The 20,992-nt window shown below is 31.1% G+C and overlaps 2 protein-coding genes and 1 long non-coding RNA gene across 4 annotated transcripts; 2 read left to right on the top strand and 1 right to left on the bottom strand.

Annotated features, from left to right (window-relative positions):
• Positions 1–1,016: 1,016 nt before the first annotated feature.
• LOC104701826 (peroxidase 12) lies at positions 1,017–3,773 on the bottom strand. Its single transcript, XM_010417570.3, has 3 exons — positions 3,140–3,773; positions 1,894–2,088; positions 1,017–1,753 (listed from the first exon to the last, which is right to left on the bottom strand). The coding sequence occupies exons 1-3, from the start codon at positions 3,407–3,409 to the stop codon at positions 1,139–1,141; spliced, it is 1,080 nt and encodes a 359-aa protein (XP_010415872.1). The 5' UTR covers positions 3,410–3,773; the 3' UTR covers positions 1,017–1,138.
• Positions 3,774–7,189: 3,416 nt separating this feature from the next.
• Positions 7,190–8,406, top strand: LOC109125596 (uncharacterized). The gene is made up of 3 exons (XR_002032715.2): positions 7,190–7,457; positions 7,564–7,625; positions 8,056–8,406. It is a non-coding gene; the product is annotated as an uncharacterized LOC109125596 (long non-coding RNA).
• Positions 8,407–17,763: 9,357 nt separating this feature from the next.
• LOC104701825 (agamous-like MADS-box protein AGL12) lies at positions 17,764–20,775 on the top strand. 2 transcript variants are annotated; one of them, XM_087456807.1, is made up of 7 exons: positions 17,764–18,578; positions 18,677–18,782; positions 19,636–19,697; positions 19,803–19,902; positions 19,998–20,039; positions 20,178–20,219; positions 20,415–20,775. In XM_087456807.1, the coding sequence occupies exons 1-7, from the start codon at positions 18,397–18,399 to the stop codon at positions 20,514–20,516; spliced, it is 636 nt and encodes a 211-aa protein (XP_087312933.1). In that variant the 5' UTR covers positions 17,764–18,396; the 3' UTR covers positions 20,517–20,775. The 2 variants fall into 2 exon arrangements, with proteins under 2 accessions (XP_087312933.1, XP_019082794.1); XM_019227249.2 differs by having other exon boundaries at positions 20,154–20,219.
• The last annotated feature ends 217 nt before the right edge of the window (positions 20,776–20,992 follow it).

Here is a 20,992-nt window from a genome sequence, read left to right as displayed (position 1 = left end):
TCGGGCTTGTCATCTTCGTCTCTCCTCTCTACCTGCAACCATCTCACTATTGTTCTAAAAAGCATCACTTCCTGTAGCGAACCGTCCGCTTTGTTCATTTAACACCGTTTCTTCTTCTACTATGCCGATGAATCTCCGGATCTGTGGAATCTGGGGAGAAGTGTTTGGTTTCTCTCCGTCGAAGCAATTGACCTCGTGTCATTTCCAAATTAAGAGGAGAGACAACCAATAGCGGACCCAGGATGAATTTTAAACCAGGTCAAACACAAGTAAAAAAAAAATTGATGAGGGTAAATGTGTTTTTTTCTTAATAACCATAGGGAAATTTAAAAATTTACCCAGGTCATATGACCTGCCTTGCTTGTACGTAGGTCCGCATCAGACAACCTTTCTAGTTTTGATTATGAGTTGCCAATTTATGATTCAAATTGTTATGGAAAGGCTGAACACAAATCAAATTATGAACAGAGGCTTCTTTTCCAATTTGATTTTTGGATTCTAAAGTTTTTGTTCCGGCGGCTGGTAAGAAGAAGAGACAAATGGAAAAAGATATATTAAAGCGCTGTGAGCTATTAAACGATGAATTAATATGGCTCAATGGTATGTGATAAATTTAGGTGGTGTACGCTCCGCAGGTTCGAGTCCACCTTGTAACCGTCAATATTGTTTTCACTTCAAAACGACGTCGTTTTGAATTATTTTAATTTTATGTGTTTGCCATGGTGTCATGTGACTCAGCACCGTTCACCCGCTAATTAACCCCGTTTAAATAGATGTTAAAATCGGTCAAATTCACATAGTTTAGGTTTAAAATTTGAATTTTTGGATGATTTAGATTGATTTTTACAGAGTACTAAAGTTCAGGTATGAAAAAACGTTTGACAAATAGTTGAGTTGGATTTTGGCCGTTTCCGTGACAAGGTGGCAAGGTGACTCAATTTTATTCATCAGATGGTCTCAGATATTCGAATTTGAACAAACCACAAGTGCGTGAATAAAAAAAAAGAAAGTTAAGATTGAAGCCAAGCAACGCTCTTATTTATCAGATAGTCTTCTTAAGCATTCGACAAACCCATGCACAAGGGCGTGAACTAAAATAAAAGAAAAGAAAAGGTCGAGAATTATATATGGTTATTAATTAGATCATGGTAATAGCTTCTTCTATGCCTTCTTCCAAGACTGACATGAAACTTCGGGTGTTTCTTGCTGAACAATTGGAACGGATCTCTCCTTGTGTCCCAGTCAAGACACTCATCTGACCCATCTTGATCATCGCCACCGTAAAATCTTCAAAAAACCGCTGCTGGTCGATCGCATAACTCTCCACGATGCCACGTGTCCTCTTGTCTACGAAAAGATCCTGGTCGGAAGTGAATAGCCCTTGTCGGTTCATGAGGTCAACGTAGTACTTGTTGTCGAACACGTCGGGACTCCTTATGTCTAACACTTGCGTGTTGCTCGAGTTCGCGGTGGGACAAGTGCGTTTGAGTTTGTTGGCGAAGGACTTGTTCATGGTTGGGTCTTGGTTCGGGTAGAGTCGGTCTGTGAAAGACGGACAATGCGCAATTCCGATGGTGTGACCGCCAGAGAGTGCCACTAGGTCGGTGATGTTGAGGTTTCTGTTGGCGAAGTCGGCGATGAGCTGGCTCGCGTTGGCAAACGGTGGTGGTAAGTTATTTAATGTGGTCTCCTGACTCGCGAACGCTAGTGAGTCGCGTCGCCCAAGTGGCACAGCATAGTCTGGCCCTCCTGACTACATTGATACACAAAAATAATAATTATCTACGAGAATAATATATATGAAATTATAAGCTAAAACTAATTATAGGCTAATGGTTTGTATATATTAGTCATCATCCAGGTTTTAAACTAAAGAGAGAGAGAGTTGGTTACTAGGACGACGGAGTCTCGAGCCGCGAGAGCGAGGACGTCAGAGCAAGAGACGACTTGACCGCACTTTTTCTGGACAAGGGCACGAAGGTTATCAATGACAACAAAGGCTTGTTGACGGAGTGTCAGGTTCGGGATTGATGATTGTTCTCCTGGTCCACTTGCTGATCCAGCTAGCAGCACTGATGCTTCACATCCCTGTTTTTCTTAAGACATTATTTTATCAACCATTACAGAAAATATATAAAAAAAATACATTATAATTTTTCCTCCGAAATTATATGCATCTGATCTGATCAAACTTATTCCGCTTTTCGTAATTACTAACAGTTTTAATAAAAATTGAAGTATATAAAGGTGTGTGCAACTTCCAGGTAGCACTATAAAAGTATAAATATCTAATTAGTATATTGCAGCAAAAGTGCTATACAAATCCTGTAAGTAATTTGGCTAGAGAGGAACATCAGATATTTTCTACAAAAAAAACTATATATCAAATATTTTTATCCAAATATGTAGTTCACATGTACATGCATGATGTTGTGTTTATACTATCATAATCCTGATATTCCCCCTCCCCCCTCATTTATTATTGATTATTTTTTGTTATTGGTGTGCAAATTAAATTATTTACATTTTATAACTGAGATCCAACTAACCTACGGAAAACCGGTGAATAGTATTAATGCTACATGACCCTATATATTAAAGTCTATCCTAATCCTATTGCATAGGTTATTATTTTTTTTTGGTAAAACTATTGCATGAAATTAATGTAGTAGTGCTTGTAGTATAAACTAGTCCATCAAACAATATGACTATTCGATAATATCTTTGATAATTTAGTTACTGATTACACTTAAGAAACCCTTACGTTTTGAAAGAAAGTACGTAAGTGAAAGTAAGAAGCGGACAACCCTTATCTTGTTCGTGAGAATTTCGAGGCGATGTTGTCTTTTTCTTTAAGGTTATTTTGGTCGGATTATTAAAAAGAAAAGTCAAACCTGTTTATTGTATACTTTATGAATTTCATTTTCATACACAACCCGAGTACTTTTTTTTTTTTTTTGTGTGGTTCACAATGAGTGATGAGTGGGTATGGTTTTTTATATTCTAAAAACGAGTTTTCAACTATGAGAATATATATATGTGCTGTTACTAAAAAGAATGTATATATATGTAAATTACATTAAGGTTTCTTAGGTTTTAGCACAAGAAACAAAACAAAAGGAAGGAAAAGATATCGAACCTGAACGAAGCAATCATGGAAATGTATACGAAGGATGGCTGCGGCTAAACCAATATCTCTCTTGAAGACTTTCTTGAGCTCTTTTCGGATAATGTTTTCGACTTTCGGACATGCTTTCTGGTAAAAGCTCCATGAGAGACCTTTCACTATAGGAACATCTCTCCTCCGCTCCTTTGCCTCTGCAGTAGAAGACACAAGGTTCAGTGTCACCGCCATTAGCGAGATCAGCATCAGAAACGTTAGCACACGTGTCGAATAACCCTTTGCCATTTTTTTGGTGTTTCAATGAAAGCCTCTCTCTCTCTATCTTCTCTGTTTATTCTTGATCTTGGGAAATAGATATGGACTTTGTTTTTATAGGCAAATGTAGTCCTTTTTTTTTCTTAGGTTAAAAGGATCACTGAAGCCTTTTCCTTATATATATATATATATATATATATTTTTTTTTTGCTTAATAAAAGAGAGTATTTTTATCTTGACCCAAAAAAAGGAGAGTATTTTCATTTTATTTTTTCATGAAGAAAAAATATTATTTAGAGGAAATTGTACGTTTGGTGCGTAGGAACAACGATTAAGGCAGATAACGTGTGAGGTTTATATGTTTATATCTTTTAGAAAAGACATAAACGTATATGTCATCTTTTTTTTGAATTTGACAATTAAGATGTAGTCGATCTTGGAATATACGAGTTATTATTAGTCGCATGCATGCGCTTTGGATTGTTATGAACGCGGAGACCGCAGATTATAGTGAACGAGAAACTACGTGCTGCAACATAACAAAAGCTTTGTGTAGAAAGAATCTAAAAAGAATAAATAATATCACCGTCAATTAATATCACTCATCTTTAATTTTTTTTGTTAATGCATGATAACTACAGTACACTTGTACAAACTAAATTGTGTGTTAGTCTAATACCATTTTAATCTATACTAGTATTTTTGCAGCAGTTTTTGCTTAAAAATTGGTTTTGGAAAGTTTTTACATTTAATGTCATTTAATGTTTATATTCATATCTAAACAAGTATAGTTAATTCTCTCTACTATCCTTATAACCAAATAGAATAAAATATTTTAAATATTCATATATATAATATTCTATAACTAATATAGATATTTAGAATATTTATTCTATATTAAAAAAAAATATTCTATCATCTTTTTTTTATTTTAAAATTTAAATATAGTGAATCATCATATAATATATAAGGATGATAAAAATGTATATTTTTTCTCCATATATTGTGATTTGAATTTTTTTAAACGAACATCTATTACTCAATTAATATAAAAAAGTGTGTGTTCAACATACATATATCGTAAATTTACCTTATATAATAAATTATAGAATTTTAAGAAGTTTATAATTGATATATCTAAACTTAATAAAAAATTTAAAATTATGAATATTTAAATATATTAAATTTTTAAAATAACACAAACGAGTTATATTACATGACGGGTTATATGATATTACATGACTGAATTGATAATACTAAAAAATAAAATATCATTAATATGATATTTCAATACAGGTTAAATCCTTATTTTATTATTTTAAGAACATCAATATAAAAGATGTCGAATCAAACTGATTTAATTAAGATTGTATTAAAAAAAATTGATGTACGGTATACCACTAATTATATACTAAATCATTAAAATTAACAAAAAAATTACATTAGTAAAATTAATATTAAAATAGTATATTGGAAAAAATAAAATAAAAAAACTTGCTCCATGGTATACCGCGGGTGTTAATCTAGTTTACTGGTATAAGAAAGGAGAAAAAGAATAGTTACTCTGTAAAGATTTCTTAACTAGCGACCGACAACTCTATATCGCGGAACTAATAGTTAAAAAAAAATATAGATTTAGTGATAAGTTGTGTATACTAGTTATTGGTCTTAGAGTCAGAGACCACAAAAATGAGTTGATCCATTTTTATAAAGAAAATATCGACGTAAAACTTTTTTGAAGAAACTCGCTTGACACTTCGACAGTGGACGAATCTCATTATCTCAACACAATCACGCTCGCTTGTGTTGGCATATTCGTTGAGTCAGTGGATCGTATATGGTTTATGAAGATTGTGACTTAGCAGAAATGGTGGGGCATTTGAAATACACCAAAAAGGGTAAAAAGACTGAAGTTTGGAAGAAAAAAAAACTAATGCAAAGTGAGCACGTGATTGTAGAGACCACCAATGACCAAACAAGTGTGTGTTCTACAGAAGCTAACATCTGTATGTGTTTGAGACTCTTTTAGTTTGTGTTCGCCACGTTCCTCTTCTCTTCTTTCTCACTAGTATTAATTAGATATACGTTACGTCCAGAAAACTCGACATAAATTTTGCTTATATATAGTTGGAAAAAATTAGCAGAGCGCTTTTGCTTATATATAGTTGTGTAATATATACAAGAAAGTCGTAGAAAAATAAAGCGTCTCTGTCGCACCGCGTTAACACATGAACAAGTAAAAGAAACATTCCAAAAGCATGGTAAATAGGTAAATTAATCTCTTGTCTGCTTAATTTGTGCTAAGTATATTGGAGTGGAGGGGGTAGTTGGCTTGAACATTAAAATGTCTTTGAAGTCCTCTTCACCTAATCCATGAATGGTTATGTTTTCGTCAACCAAACAGTAAGGTCACTATTATTTATGTTTTATATCATTCAAAAACGTGATATGCTCGGCCTCGCTGTCCAAAAAAAAAAAACGTGATATTCTCTCTTTTTAGTTAGCAGCATAATTGTGTTTCCAAAAACTTAAAAAGTAATAAGTAATTAAAATATATACATCACCTTAAAAAGGTACGGTAGGTATGAACAATCCATACAAGGTGATTTATTTTAATTACTTATTACTTTTTAGTTAGCAGCATAACCGAGATTTCATTTGTTTGTATCGGTCTAATTGTCTGGATTGTCTCCGAAGGTTTTGGGGCGAAGTAATGATAAAAAATAATGGCTCCAAGCATGCAAAAAGCTAAAGAAACCACCTTTATGTTCACACGAATCATGATGGTCTTTGATTACATTATAAAACACTCACATAAACTGTAAAGCTGTCAAAATATATACTATTACAGTATTACCTTATCAGACAGTAGACATCGATTCCTACTCTATTCTCCAACGAAAAAGAGCCGAAAGCAAATTCTATAATTATGCAAAAGAAGACCCCTCACCATTTTTGTTTTTCAAATGCAAATGGTTAAAATTAGCAGCCCACGAGCCAAATTGAAAAAGGTAATAATTTACAAATTAAAAGTAATACAATGAAAAGTACTGGATTAACAAAAGAAAAGTAGACGAAAGTGTTAATAAATAAAGAGAAGAGTTTTGAACCAAAAAAATAATAATAATAATAATAAAATAAATAAATAAAAGAGTTGATAAAAGGAAAAGAAAGACAAAGATAACGAAAACAAAAATACATATACACAAAAAAGAAGATGAGTAAGATAAACTTATAAGAATAGAAGTGTAAACTAGTTTAATTGTTGGAGGAGAAAATAAATTTAAAGAACTCCTGATAACAAAACCAAAAAGGAAAAACAACAAAAACTTTCAAAAATAATTAAATTAAGAACTTAGGCCCGAGTCAGGATAAAGACTTGGGCCTTAATCAAATGAACTGAGCCTTATCTGAATAGCCTGTTGGAAGTCATACAAGACTAGAAAAAGGAAATATATGAAAAGCGATGATTTACGTAGTTTCTTCTTTTCGCATAAGTATTCCCAAAAACAGCTTACACAAAAGATTTATTTTTGAAAAAAATGGCAACTTTAGTCAGTGGAAACTGGAAACAATTATAAATAGTTTGAAGAAAAGTTAATATACTTAAGTAGGCCTATAAAAGTGGCATGAATTGTTAAATTATAATTTAACCAAAAAAAAGCAATTTTCAAATATAGCACCTTAAGTTTTTGTTCCAAAACTAGCACATACTCTTAATTATTTCAAATTTAGCATAATTTTAGTTTTAGAGAAATTATCTAAATTAAAAAAAACTATATTAAATAAAACTAAAAGAAAAGAGAAAATGCAGCAGTCACCGTCTATGCAAAAAACCTAAAAACTTTCAGTTGAATTCGAGAGATTCAGAGGAGAGGAAGAGAAGGAGAGAGAGAAAAAGCTTTGATTTTGAGGAAGAGCAACATAGGGTACATATGGGGAGAAGGCAAGGAGAGAGAAGAAAAGCTTTGATTTTGAGGATTAATGCAGCGAATGAAATCAGAAATGATATTGATTGCCGCCAACGATGCTTCTCTCTCGCTGTATTTCTTTTTCAGTCTCAGATTTTAAACACACGGTAAGATCAATATTTTGGATTTTGGATGTGAAACTCGATTCTTAAATCTCATTGCTTTGTCCGATTGAAACCTCTGTTGTGATTAACTTTCCTTTTTAATTTTCAGAAAGTTTCAGATTTTCATTAGATTGGATAATTTGTGATTTGGGTCTGTCAATTTCCAAACCGGTAAGCTTCTCTTCCACTTTTCTATGTTCACTGGATTTAATGAGTAAAAGATATATATGAAATTCAGGAAAGCTTATCTGAAATTCAGGACGACCTTCATAAGCATAGATATAGACTATGATTTGATTAGTTAGTCCTCGATTAGTCTATTTAAGACTTTCTTTTGTTAGTTAACCTTGCTTTTCTTGGATTGCTTGTGAATCTTAATTTATATCAAATTTCTTCTAAGCTTCCCAAACATCTACTATACTTTGATACATTATCTAGACACAACAAAAATAAGGAAACTCAATAGCTTGATTTCGTTATATATCAAGTGTTTGTTTGTATATTCTGTTTTAATTGTTCTGAGTTAACCATGTGTGATAGTTTTGCTTTGCTACTTAAGACACACTAAAATATTTGGGAATTTTGTCTATTTTCTTTACAGAATGCAAGAGTTATCTACTGTTGATAGTTTTGCGGAGATAAATGAAAGCTTAGCCGAGATGGGGTTTTACTACATCCAATATCACGCCCAAAATGCAGTACCAAATGTTCTTAATCTCAGCATCAACATTTTGGAGAAGTCCCGTCAAACATTCTTGCATACCGAAGACTTGGAAGATTCTATATCCATGGTGAAATCAATGAAAAAGTGTGGTTCATCTATCATCTATATCTGTTGTTAGATATCTATGATGGTTGTGAAACATTTTTATATTGTTTTGGTACTCGTTTGATGTTTATGCACTATAAGAGTGTCAAAGATTTCTATTTGACAAGTTAATAGTTGTTGAGGTAACTGTGTTTGAGTTTGCTACATGTTCTCTTTAATTCAGGAAGGATCTCACGAAATTCATGAAAGATTTCTTGAATTTCAGGATGACCTTCATAAAAACGTTTGGATTTTATGATGAACTCAAGAATAGATAATCATATAACACTAATGCTTTTTTGGCTTCATGGTATTTTCTTCCTTTGTGGTATGTTGGTGTTAGTTTGCTACTAGATTATTGTTGGATATGATTGGGTGTTTTGGGTCTACTGTTGCTGATGTTGGGATGATTTTTCATGCCATTTCTGGGTATAATAGAACAACTACGTAAAAACACTCTGTTTTAAAAATTTAGGAAATATTCAGTACTACTTAGGAATGACTTTTAGCAATTTAGGATGACCTTCATGAAAATCATTTCTCAAAATATTATATGATGATTACATCTTTAAAGTGATTTTGAATAAATCTCATAATGGTTGTATACAATTAATCAAGGATTCAATTATATACAGGAATGATTCAATAATATTAGTCCATATGTTTGTTAAGTAGAATGTTTTAGGAAAGATTCTATAATATTCATGAAAATTTTCTTTGAATTCATGAATACTTTCATGAAAAAGGTAAAAAAGTATTAAAAACAAAAAAAATGGCCAGGTGAAACTTATCTTCCTCTTCATCTTAAGCAGGGCTGTGACTGTGGGTTAAAAAAAAGGCATTTGCCTCAGGCCCAAAATATAAAGGATTTTTAAGACCCCCAAATCAGAAAAATATAGTGTATTACAATAATTTAGGGTGACCTTTTATTTCATGAATAACATTGATTCTATTTTTTTTGTTTTGACTCTTTAACATAAGAAGATGTATTCTTCTTAAAAATGATAATCTAGTTTAGAACTCTTTTGTTTATTTACTTCCTTTTCTTTAAAACGGTTAAAACCTGCTTCAGTGCTTCTAAATCTTCATTAATATACTAATTTATGTTTATAGTAATTTTTGTTTATGAATTATGATTGTGATGATTTGATATATTATTTTTTCTTAAATTTTTAGAACCTAAATTATGAGCATTTGGTGAAAAAGTTTATTGAAATATAAGAAAAACTATAATATTGTTTTATTTTTAATAATTTATATTATTTTAAAATTATTTTACATTTATTTTATTTAATTTTTTTTAAGAAAGTTTTTATGTCAATCTCGCCTTAAGCCCCGGTTAGTCTGAGCACAGTACTGTTCCTAAGAAGAAGAAGCGTACTGGTTTTGTTTCATCATCAACATCTGGCACTAAGAAGAATCAAACCAATCTCATTAAACCCATTTGTTCTTCTTCTAAGAACCAAACTAAACTCACCAAGACCTCCATGGATAAGTTTCACAAACTTAACTCCACCAAATCTTCTTCTAACACGACTAAGACCGGCTCCGAGCTCATGAATCTCAATTCCGGAACAAAACCCACAAATTCCACAAAACCCGTTAATTCTTTGATCAATAAATCAGCAGATCTGTCCAAATCAGGCTCATCCAAAAACAAAACCACCACAAAATCCTCAAGTTCCAAGCTTTCTTCACCTCTTATAGAGAATAAATCACCATTCTCAAAACCAGTGACCAAATCAAAACCAATCGAGAAAGAAATCAAACCATTTCTGCTTAACAACAAAGAAGACGAAGAGTTCGTCAGCTAATTCAGAGATCCACCAACTAAATTTCAAAGATCCTTGTTCCCAGAACTAGAACGAATCTCAACCACATCCAAGAACTAAATCAACAAATCCAACAAAGAGATTACCAAAAACTTCAAACCCTACTTCAGCAACAAATACGTACCAACCATAGAATTACGAACAGATTCACACAAAATTGTCTGATTCCTGAATTAAAAGCTATAAGAATCATGTCGAGAAACTCAAAATCTGTAAACAGAATTGACACACAAAGAAGAAGTAGTGTCGATGGAAGCTTCGCCGGAAGCTCTAGCGCAAGCATTGCCGAAAGTTTCATTAAAGTTCTTAAAATCATTAAGTAAAAATTATACTTATATTACTTATTTAAGATAAAATAATAATAATACTACTTTTGGAACATGTGAGCATGTGTACTAACTTTGGAAGAAAAACCTAAAATAGTGTTATTCTAAGGTATTTCTCAAAAAAAAAATCTGAAATTATAAAGATACGTTTAAATATGTACAGTTTCAAAATTACTATCTCGTACTAAGTTACTACTAACCCATTCTATAAATTAACATACCAACATATGCTTTATTTTGTGTTCTTAAATCTTAACGAATTTATTTTATAAATTGCTGGCATAATTTAATAAATTTATGTATGACTTTTTTACAAATGATTTCAAATTATTCGTTTTATATATAGTGTAAACAATATTTCAGATAATAATTATATATGAGTAGTATGACCAAAGAAAAGACATATCTCAACAAATCTATGGTGAACTTATTTTTGGGATACGAATCAATTTTGTTAAGTATCTTCTACTTATAATTATGATTTCTGTCATGTCTGCCACTAATTAAGTTACTCAGATTTGTACTCTACTTTGATTATTGTTGATGATGTCCCTAGACGCATCGTGAAAACTATCCGCGAGTCATCACTTGAGACCAATATTGGTATAATGGTATTGATGATCAAATATTCTAACACAAACTAGTATATGTTTGGTATGTATATGTTTCCAATTCGTTGTTGTTAAAATCGTACCGCACTTCTCTTGCAATTGTTCCGTCTGTTAGTATTCGATGCTTAAAACAAACTAGTACACTACATGTTCTGATCAAAACATTTTCTTCTGTTTTTTATTCATGCAATTTTACATATACAAAGAAAAATAGGACTCCGAATCTCTTTTAATTAGAGTCTAGTTAATATACTATAGTTTAAATCGATTTAAATAGTTCTTATAATCGGACACTAACCGGGGAGAATCACATAATTGACTATAAGCCTTTCGGGGTATCATCTAATTGAATCGGGCGAAAGACGACACGTGGTGCCTTAAACTTTATTCTCAAATTGTCTTTTGTAATTTGTAAAGATTCTGAAATTTAGTTTTTAGTTTAATAAAATCAAGACTGTGCGCTAGGGGTTTCTTTTGGTAGGACCGTTCCTTGAAAACAGATCGCTAACCAAAACCTGATGTTTTATTTGATAATTATTATTACGTACGGATAAATATACCGCAATTTTAGGTCAATGAGAAGCCAAGTTTATGAAACCGGTGAAGTGAGAAAGTGTGGATCTCCGATCTCGTGTGCAAAAATAAGTAACGAATTGTGTCGATTATACTTATTACTTAAGGTAAGCTAGCTAGGCTGTCAAGTGTATTCGTTAACGCTGTTTAATTTTGATGTGTGGTGTGACATCGGAACTTATATGTAACTTATGTAAGATCCCATGCAATATATATCAACGTAATGCATGCTAGCTATGTATTGATTAAATTTATATGACTAACGCAAAATGTTAATATATAATATGAAATGTCCATTCATGTCACGTCATGCTATATAGTGTATGTTGTTATTGGTAGAATCCAACAGTTTGCATATAAAGTAAATTAATGTCATGAGTTTTGGGTAGAAAGAAAAATAATCAATTTTCTTTTTGTTTGAATTATAGTTTTTCCCAAATACGGCATATGTCCCAAAATAATTGTGTTGGAAGCATAAAACATTGTTATATACAATAGAACGGATTAAAAATTCAAATGCGTGCGTACATCTCGTATAATTAAATCAACTTGGAGGTTATTATATCAACTTGGTGTACGGATTATTCTTTTAGCTGTGAAACCATATTGTGGATGGTTGGATGCTCCACTAGTACTTCATCCCATTTCGCATCATTACCAAACAATTCTAACATTAAGAAAACTAAATTATCTGTTAATTATTTTAGAGATTTATTTTTGATCATGCATCATATCACATTATCACTGATCTGGTCGTGTTACTTAGAGGTTTTTAGAGAAAAGGGTTTTTTTAGAGGAAAAAAAAGAGTTTTTTTAGAGAGATAAAGGTCTCTCATATACATAGATCATATAATAAAGAACTATATATATATATATATATATTATACAATGTAAAATTTAAAGGAATTTATTAATTGGCGATGATAATTATTCTTAAACAATACACTAATAAACATTACTTGAAACCCCAATGGCTGACCAAAGATCGCTATGTTATGGTCAAAATTCTCTTATCAAGAATAAAACTTTCTTTAAACTTTTTTTTGTCTTTTTTATTCCTGCATGTTTATTGGAGACCAGTAAAAGTTTGAGAGGGACTAGAGACTTCGCTCGTTTGTGTATCTCGGTATTGTATCTAGATAGATTCAACATTTAGATATATGTAGCATCGATATTTAACATATTAGATATTTGGTTCTAGCCTTCTAGAATTAGTTTTTGCATATGGAAATTGCATTTGAAGAATATCTTCTTCCTACTATGCAACATTGTGGTATTTTAACAATAAATCAATTAATATATATACCACAATGATTCCTCCAAAATAATTTTATTTTAAGAAATTGTGCATGATCATGATTAATCAAATATTGATAAGAGTATAAAGGGCAACCTTAATTATCCGAAGGCATCTTGTCCTTCTTTTAAAGATTCAATGTCCGTCGATGGGACCATAAGTTTAGTGCTTCTTGTAGATTAGATATTTTTAATATTTATGTTGTATTCCTCTTCTTTTCACACATATCCATCATCTATATAATGATTACATTTTGTGTTTATTTTTTAGTAATAGATATGTTTTATTAATTTTAAGGGGGGGGGGGGGGGGGGGGGGGAAACAACGTAAAAATGGATTTACATAAAACTAGCTAGCCATTAAAAATAACTCACTAAAAATAAATAAATGAATTTTGAATCAATTTTTCCATTAAATGGTTGCATATATAGAGAAAGAAACATCTGTAGATTCATGTCATTTTCTTCAAAAAGGAGTCTCTCTCTATTGCGAAAGATTATATTCAAATCAATTTAGGAGACATGGGTGACCGATCTGGTGAACTCTTATATTGATGGACCTTCCTATTTATTTTTTTTTTTTTTCTGTTGCCAGGGTTGAGAGTGACAGCCGTAGCCATGCCGCATGGTAAGAAGGCGGAATGAGAACGTAATGGAGATACTTACAAGTGAGACGGATTAAAGTTTGGTGGTGAAGGCGGATTTGAACGAAGGGGGGAGGCCGACTAGAATGGTTGTTACTAGGTGGAGAGATCTCAATTGGTGAAGAGATTGAGAGTTATTAAGCAACACAACTATGGCTTAGGATACGTCACATGCATGGGGCTGAAGGCTTAGGATCTCTATGACCAACAAATTGAGTGCCCCCATTTTGGCAATAACAACGAATATGAGACATCGACATTTAAATTCATGCTTTCTTCTGTTTTGATTTCAACCGTTTCTACAAAAAAAAATCAAAACATATGTATTATATATGTTCTAGATATTATTATATCATGATGCCATTGACTTAAGTGTATAGTGATTGATTGCATATCGATTGTTTAACAAATATGCATGCATTTTTTCCATTGTAACATAAACACTAAAATTTTGAACATATTATAGTATTACTGATTTATGTTTTATCTAATTAAAACTTTGAATTTTGGTAATCTAGTATTTAGAATTGGATTCTTTTTTTTTTTTCTTTTTTTTTGATAACCTTAGCTAAGGCATCAGACTAATCATAGGAATGAGCCAGCCAACAGAGAGAAAGTTTGGCCACCATGGTTTATAACTTGCTTTGTAATGACCAAACAAGAAAATCAGCTGGCAACAAACAATAACAACTCATGCTTCTTCTTATATACGAATGCAATTTTTTTTTCAATCAGAAACCGAACTCAAGGAGAATCGAGTTAACGTTTTACCCTAAGATCCAAATACCACTAGATTATAGATGGTTTGAATTTTCATATTAAAATTTAGTTGGTTCCTTATTCTAAGATATCCATATATTAGAAGAAATAATTGGTCCGAATGTCTAATATAATAATACTAGTTTAATTAGATTTTCCATCATTAATATATCAATTAATGCATATATTAAAGTTATCTTAAGAAACCCACCTTCGCATATCACGGTGTACATAAAGCTCATACTTAATTTAAAAGCATGCATTTAGGATAAATAATATACAGATAATAAATAAATAAATTTTAGGGAGTGGAGAATCAAAAGAAGCTTTATGCCCTTTAGAAGGCTACAAGACATGAAAAACAAACCAAGTGTCAATCATGGATACGATCCTGAGAGCCAATGAACGCAAATATGCGAGGAAAAAGAAGCAACAGATCGATCATACACTTTCTGAGTTTTGCATGTTTGATGCATTTTGATTTGACAAAGATTCTTTAGTTACTTCCTTCTTACTTACTTAACCTGACCCATCTCTCTCCCTCTTTTATAAAGATATACTATTGCTTAAATCTAAGGTTAAAGTTTCGTCTTAGGGTACCCTGAGTTATTAAAAAAAAAAGTTTCTTTTAGGAAGTATTGAAATTTGCGTGCACACCATTTTCTGTATTGTAATGGCAAATGTAAATTATTTGACCCCCATTTTAATACTAACTTTGACTTATTAAAAAACATATCTAAATGAATACATTCACAACAAAACTATTATATAATTCATTTAATTAAAGAGAGTATAGAGCTAGCGAAGGCAAGGGATGCAGGCTCTCTCTTGGCCTTTGCTCTTACATTAGGGCATATGCATTCGGATAACATTTTTGGGTCTTCTTAGAATAAAAATATTATGAAAATAATGTAAGATCATTAGTTTAGATCTTTTGTTAAGAAGTTGGTTATTGGGAGAACATGTTTAAGATCATAAGATTTAATAATATAATAATTTTAAAATATATCACAATTTTAAAACTTTAAAAAATAACATTTAAATTGCAAACTTAAAAAACTTATACTAAAATTCAAAATACAATACCAAATTTTTATGAAACAAAAAATATTAAAGATATAAATAAATAAAAACAAACAAACATATTACAATTTTAAAAACTTTAAAAAATAACATTTAAATTGCAAACTTAAAAAACCTATACTAAAATTCAAAATACAATACCAAATTTTTATGAAACAAAAAAACATTAAAGATATAAATAAATAAAAAACAAACAAACATATTACAATTTTAAAAACTTTAAAAAATAACATTTAAATTGAAAAATTAAAAAACTTATACTAAAATTCAAAATACAATATCAAATTTTTATGAAACAAAAAACATTAAAGATATAAATAAAAAAACAAACAAAACTTTCTCCAAACAAATAAATGTTTTCTCCTTTGCAAAAAATTGTATCCATTCACGAATTGCCACGTCACCCAAGAACTGGCCCAAAATCAGTTCTATATCAAGAACCAACAATATGTTCTTCACCCACTATTCACTATATTTTTGATTTTAAAAAGGCTTAGAACACCCAAAGTATTCTCAGATGGCCTTAGCAAAATAGAAAACAGCAGATTAGGTTGCTAAAGACATTATTTATGCATTCAAGATTGATCAAACCGTACTTTCTTCATGGTGGAATTTATATTTGAGGATATATTTTAACAAAATGCCAGCTTAAGAAAAAAAATACAATAATTGGTAATATGATTTACTTCATGGAGATATTTAATTTTGGAAAAAATCATTAGTAAGAGGGAAATTCAAATTTTACTCATCTTCTTAAATCAATATTGCCTAAACGTTAAAGGATCACAAAATGTTAATGCTTGGAGCGCTCTATACCAAAATCTTTTGACCGGCCATGATTCTAACTGATATTAAATCCGTATGCCACTTGTGTTTATTTCTGTATCTCTATATGCTGTGTGTATACATGACATGATATAAGAGATAAAGAAACAAAAAGAAAATGTTTACAACATTGGTCTGAAAATTCAGTGACCTTAACCAAACGTGCGGTCATTCAAGTAATGTGTAAAGATCAGTCAAACGTCTAGTGTCTAGATATATCTTATATGATGGCAAACCTTCGAAGTTTTAAGATTAAACTGGTGCAGTTTCCATTTTGATATGAGAAAAACAATCCCATATTCCAAGAAGCAAAAGTGAGTAACCACGTACTACTGTTGAAGAAGAATAAGATTCAGGAGTTTGTTACGTAGACTGAGGGCAAAGCAAGATGGCCAAAAACATTTAGAAATGGAAAAACAATTAACTTAATCAATTAACAAAAAAAAAATGATAACTCAATAAATAAATACACATAATAAAAGAAAAGCTACATTGTCACCTAACATGGGCAGGTCATTGGTTCTCCACCACGAGGAGATGCACATGATACCCTCTTTAAATATTAGCTAAGTATGCTTATTAGTGACCTTTTTTTTTGCTTAAGGCTTAATGACCATCACTTAATTGTTCTTTAGTGGTTAAAATGGGTTAACAATTATGGTCGATAAATGTGACAAAACGTATATAGGATGTTTAAACCAACCTATTTATTATTTTTTCTGTTTCATAATATAAGATGTTTAAATTTACATATGAAATAATATGCAAAATAAATAAATAGTTATTATATTTTTGTAATGAAAACATTATTTGATAAATGTATCAGAAGTTTTTTTTAGGATGACTGCCATGAATTAGTTAAATTAATTCTAAATCAAAAAATATATTTTGGGGTGGGAGGGGGGGGGGGATATGGAGAATGCTATGTGGTATAGAAAAAGATCTTTAGAAAGCTCCAACATATAAAGGATATGTAAAACATTATTTGGAAAAATCATTCAATTTTCTGTATACATTCTTTTATTAAAACGATCAACATATATTGTTTTAAAGTATTTTGTAACTAAATATCAGAAAAAGTCTGTGTTTGTTTGTTTGTTTTTTCTTCTTTAACTCTTCAAATAATAGTATATAATATGAATATATGATACATAAGATGTATACCAAAAGAACAAAAATAATTTTTATTTTATTTTTCTTCAACTCGTATATAAACTCAAAATCATTTATTTAGAACGTGTTGTTTATAAAAATGGGACGTGATTTTTTTTTTTTTTTTGTAAATTACTTTATTCTTTACACAAGGTGTTTTGTGTGTCACTCCGTTGCAAAACTACTATCATGTAATTTATTTTTATAATTTCTCCAAAGAAAAGTAATTTCTTTATATATATATATATATATATATATATATATATATATATATATATATATATATATATATATGGAAACAGTCGATTGATGGGTAGGTTCTTTATTCAAATGATGTTTAGTCATTCATATTGTTGGCCTCCTTAATTTGAAATTTTTTCACATAAGTTTTTTTTTTTTTTTTTTTCATGGCTACTCAAACCTTCCTTTTTTTGGTTATAGGAAAATTTTATTTTTCACGAGTTTCATTCTTCACCAAAACTTTCAAATAACTTATTAGATTAATTGTTGAATAGATTTGGATTTTGTAACATTAGTGCATGTCAGGTCATCTGTCACATCGAATGTAAGATCAATCAATCAAATATAACCTAGGAATTAAATTATACTACAAGCTAGAGAGGAAGAAGGGGCTAGTATAATACAAGCCCCTTAAATAACAAACAATGTTTTTTGACGGAGCTTTCGCATGTAAAGCTATATACTTTGTATGAAGGCATACTTAACATATAACATATATGAGCATATACATATAGATTTATAATAGAAAATGAGGCTGATGTGGAAAAAGGTGCTTTAAGAAGCAGAGAAGTGAGTGGGAGAATATGATAATGGAGATTATATATAAAGAGAAGAAGGTGGCATGGGTTTGGTTATAGCTTGACAGTTTTCTCTGAAGAAACAGAGAAACCAAAGAGTTAAGTGGGGAACCTCGAAGCTAGTTCAAACTAGTGGGAGGTTGTTTCACGTTCGAAGTTCCTAATTTAAACGCAAACCACAAAGTTAAATCATCAGTTAGAAGGAAAGATCAGAGATGGCTCGTGGAAAGATTCAGCTTAAGAGGATTGAGAACCCGGTTCACAGACAAGTGACGTTTTGCAAGAGGAGAACTGGTCTTCTCAAGAAGGCTAAGGAGCTCTCTGTGCTATGTGACGCCGAGATCGGTGTTGTGATCTTCTCTCCTCAGGGCAAGCTCTTTGAGCTCGCTACTAAAGGGTATTAACTATACCTCATATATAGTGTTCATATTCGTATTTGTGTGTATATGTGATGAAAGAGTAATTTATATATATGGGAATTTGATTTAACATTAGAACGATGGAGGGAATGATTGATAAGTACATGAAGTGCACTGGTGGTCGTCGTGGTTCTTCTTCTGCTACTTTTACTGCTCAAGAACAACTTCAACCCCCAAATCTTGTACGTATAATATTTTCTCTTCCGTTTTCACTAGTTATTATGTTGGGATTGATTATCAAACGTATTTTTTTTTTTTTGGAACTTTTGAGGTTGATAAATAACAGTATATAGCTCAACGGTCTTTAATCACTGCATTCCATTTCGTTATTTTGGGGTAATTAGTCTTTTTTTTGTTCCGCAAAGGTAATACTATATTATTACTTTTGTATATAAATTATAAAATGATACACGTGTTGACATGCAAAGGGAAACTCTGTTGGACGTTATTAATTGATTTGAAATTAAAATACTCACGAAGTTAGGTAGGGCACCTGATTCCGATTCTACATGAAATAGTTAGTGAAGTACAACATTCAATGCACCTAGCTCTCCCATTCTCTGAATTAGTATTCATTTGTCGATTACGACTAGTGTGAGAAACTGACATATTGTGGAACGTTGTACTAGCAAGTAAAAAAAGTGGAAACAAAACAAGTCAAATTAATTACTGTTAAAGTAAAAGATGCTTAGAGGCAATTATATACCCATATTACAATTTAAAATACTTGTATATCTTTGGTTATTCAGTCACATCTTTAAAGGAAGTTGTACTATTGGTTTATAATCAGCACAACCTTTTGATAAAAGTTGATAAAAGTTGCTATGACCACTTTATAAAGGTTGCCCTAAACTGTTGTTATTGACAAGCTCTGAGCTACTGTTATTTTATTGATTCATATACGTATTTTATGTTCTTGAGTATATGTGTGTACGCACATATGGTCACTAATTGGAATTCAACATCTTCCAAACAAAATTCATCCACTTTAAAATACTATGACTTACAAATTATTAATAAATTTTATTTTTCTAGGATCCAAAAGATGAGATCAACGTGCTTAAGCAAGAGATTGAGATGCTTCAGAAAGGGATAAGGTATATTATACATATTGATTATTTACATACTATCTCCTTACTAAGGTGTCTATATGGGTTTATAAATGCATATACGTATAAGTAAATAGAATAAAATGGATTCAGGTATATGTTTGGAGGAGGCGATGGGGCGATGAATCTTGAAGAACTTCTTTTGCTTGAGAAGCATCTTGAGTATTGGATTTCTCAGATTCGCACTGCTAAGGTATACATCCAATAATGCATATATATCATACATATGTTAGGGAGAATATTGATAATAAAGTATTGACTAGAACAGTTTATATGTCAAATTTTCAGATGGATGTTATGCTTCAAGAAATTCAGTCATTGAGGAACAAGGTAAGCACACAAAATCATTAGAAATTCAGCTTTATACCAGTTAAATATATGAGTCAAGATTTTGGTTGATACGAATCGAATACAAAAAGTTAAATTATTGTAACATAAGATTAGTTCTTTTTGTTTTTGTGTGTAAAGGAAGGAGTCCTCAAAAACACCAATAAGTATCTCCTCGAAAAGGTAACAACATCACTAGTATAACATTGATCTACTTCATAGAATATTTTGTGAAATTGAAGATCTTTCCGTACAACTATATCCATATTATCTCTTAAAGCTAGACGACGCACTATTACGATGATCTTTTTAGATTACTTTTGCTGAAATATTGTCTAATGATTTGTTATGTTGTTTTGTGTTGGTAAATGAATGCAGATAGAGGAGAACAACAATAGCATATCAGATGCTAACTTCGCAACAATGGAGACTAACTATTCTTATCCACTAACCATGCCAAGTGAAATATTTCAGTTCTAGACCATAGGGTATTTGAAGACTATGTCTTACGAATTTAAATAGCCTTGGTAAGTCAAATATAGTGTTGTTAAATCACACATAATTATAATAAAGCCTGTGGAACTTTGCTAGGCAGTTGAAAATCTATCTGTATGTTTTTTTTCCTCTGGTTTTTCATTTGTTGGTGTGAACATGAAATAACTACAAGTGTGGTGTGTACTTAAACTCTTTCTAGTTTCTATCTATGTTCTGGATTTATGGATTATTTGGTTTTGGGTTTGATCGATGCTATCCTCTTTTTTAGTGTAATTTAAATGTTTTTCTTTCTTTTTTTTTTTTGGGTGCAAATTTGTACATTGTTATCCATGATGAAAAATATAATGTCGACAAATGATATTCTATGGAAAATAAAAATTTGTGATCTTTCTCCTATGGCCTACCAAAAAAAAAAAAAAAAAATTGTGATGTTTGATTCGATTCCAAAACTGATCATGAGC

Source organism: Camelina sativa, chromosome 7 (assembly GCF_030686135.1).
Source record: "Camelina sativa cultivar CO46 ecotype springtype chromosome 7, ASM3068613v1".
NCBI lineage: Eukaryota > Viridiplantae > Streptophyta > Magnoliopsida > Brassicales > Brassicaceae > Camelina > Camelina sativa.
The sequence above is the reverse complement of the archived record's forward strand: the minus strand, read 5'-3'. Positions and strand labels throughout refer to the sequence as shown.

Coding starts and splice junctions, on each gene's coding strand:
- LOC104701826 (XM_010417570.3), bottom strand. CDS start 3,409: ATGGCAAAGGGTTATTCGACACGTGTGCTAACGTTTCTGATGCTGATC. Junction 2,089..3,139: donor TCCATGATTGCTTCGTTCAG/GTTCGATATCTT, acceptor TAAGAAAAACAG/GGATGTGAAGCATCAGTGCT. Junction 1,754..1,893: donor CTCGAGACTCCGTCGTCCTA/GTAACCAACTCT, acceptor GTATCAATGTAG/TCAGGAGGGCCAGACTATGC.
- LOC104701825 (XM_019227249.2), top strand. CDS start 18,397: ATGGCTCGTGGAAAGATTCAGCTTAAGAGGATTGAGAACCCGGTTCAC. Junction 19,698..19,802: donor ATGCTTCAGAAAGGGATAAG/GTATATTATACA, acceptor AAATGGATTCAG/GTATATGTTTGGAGGAGGCG. Junction 19,903..19,997: donor CTCAGATTCGCACTGCTAAG/GTATACATCCAA, acceptor TCAAATTTTCAG/ATGGATGTTATGCTTCAAGA.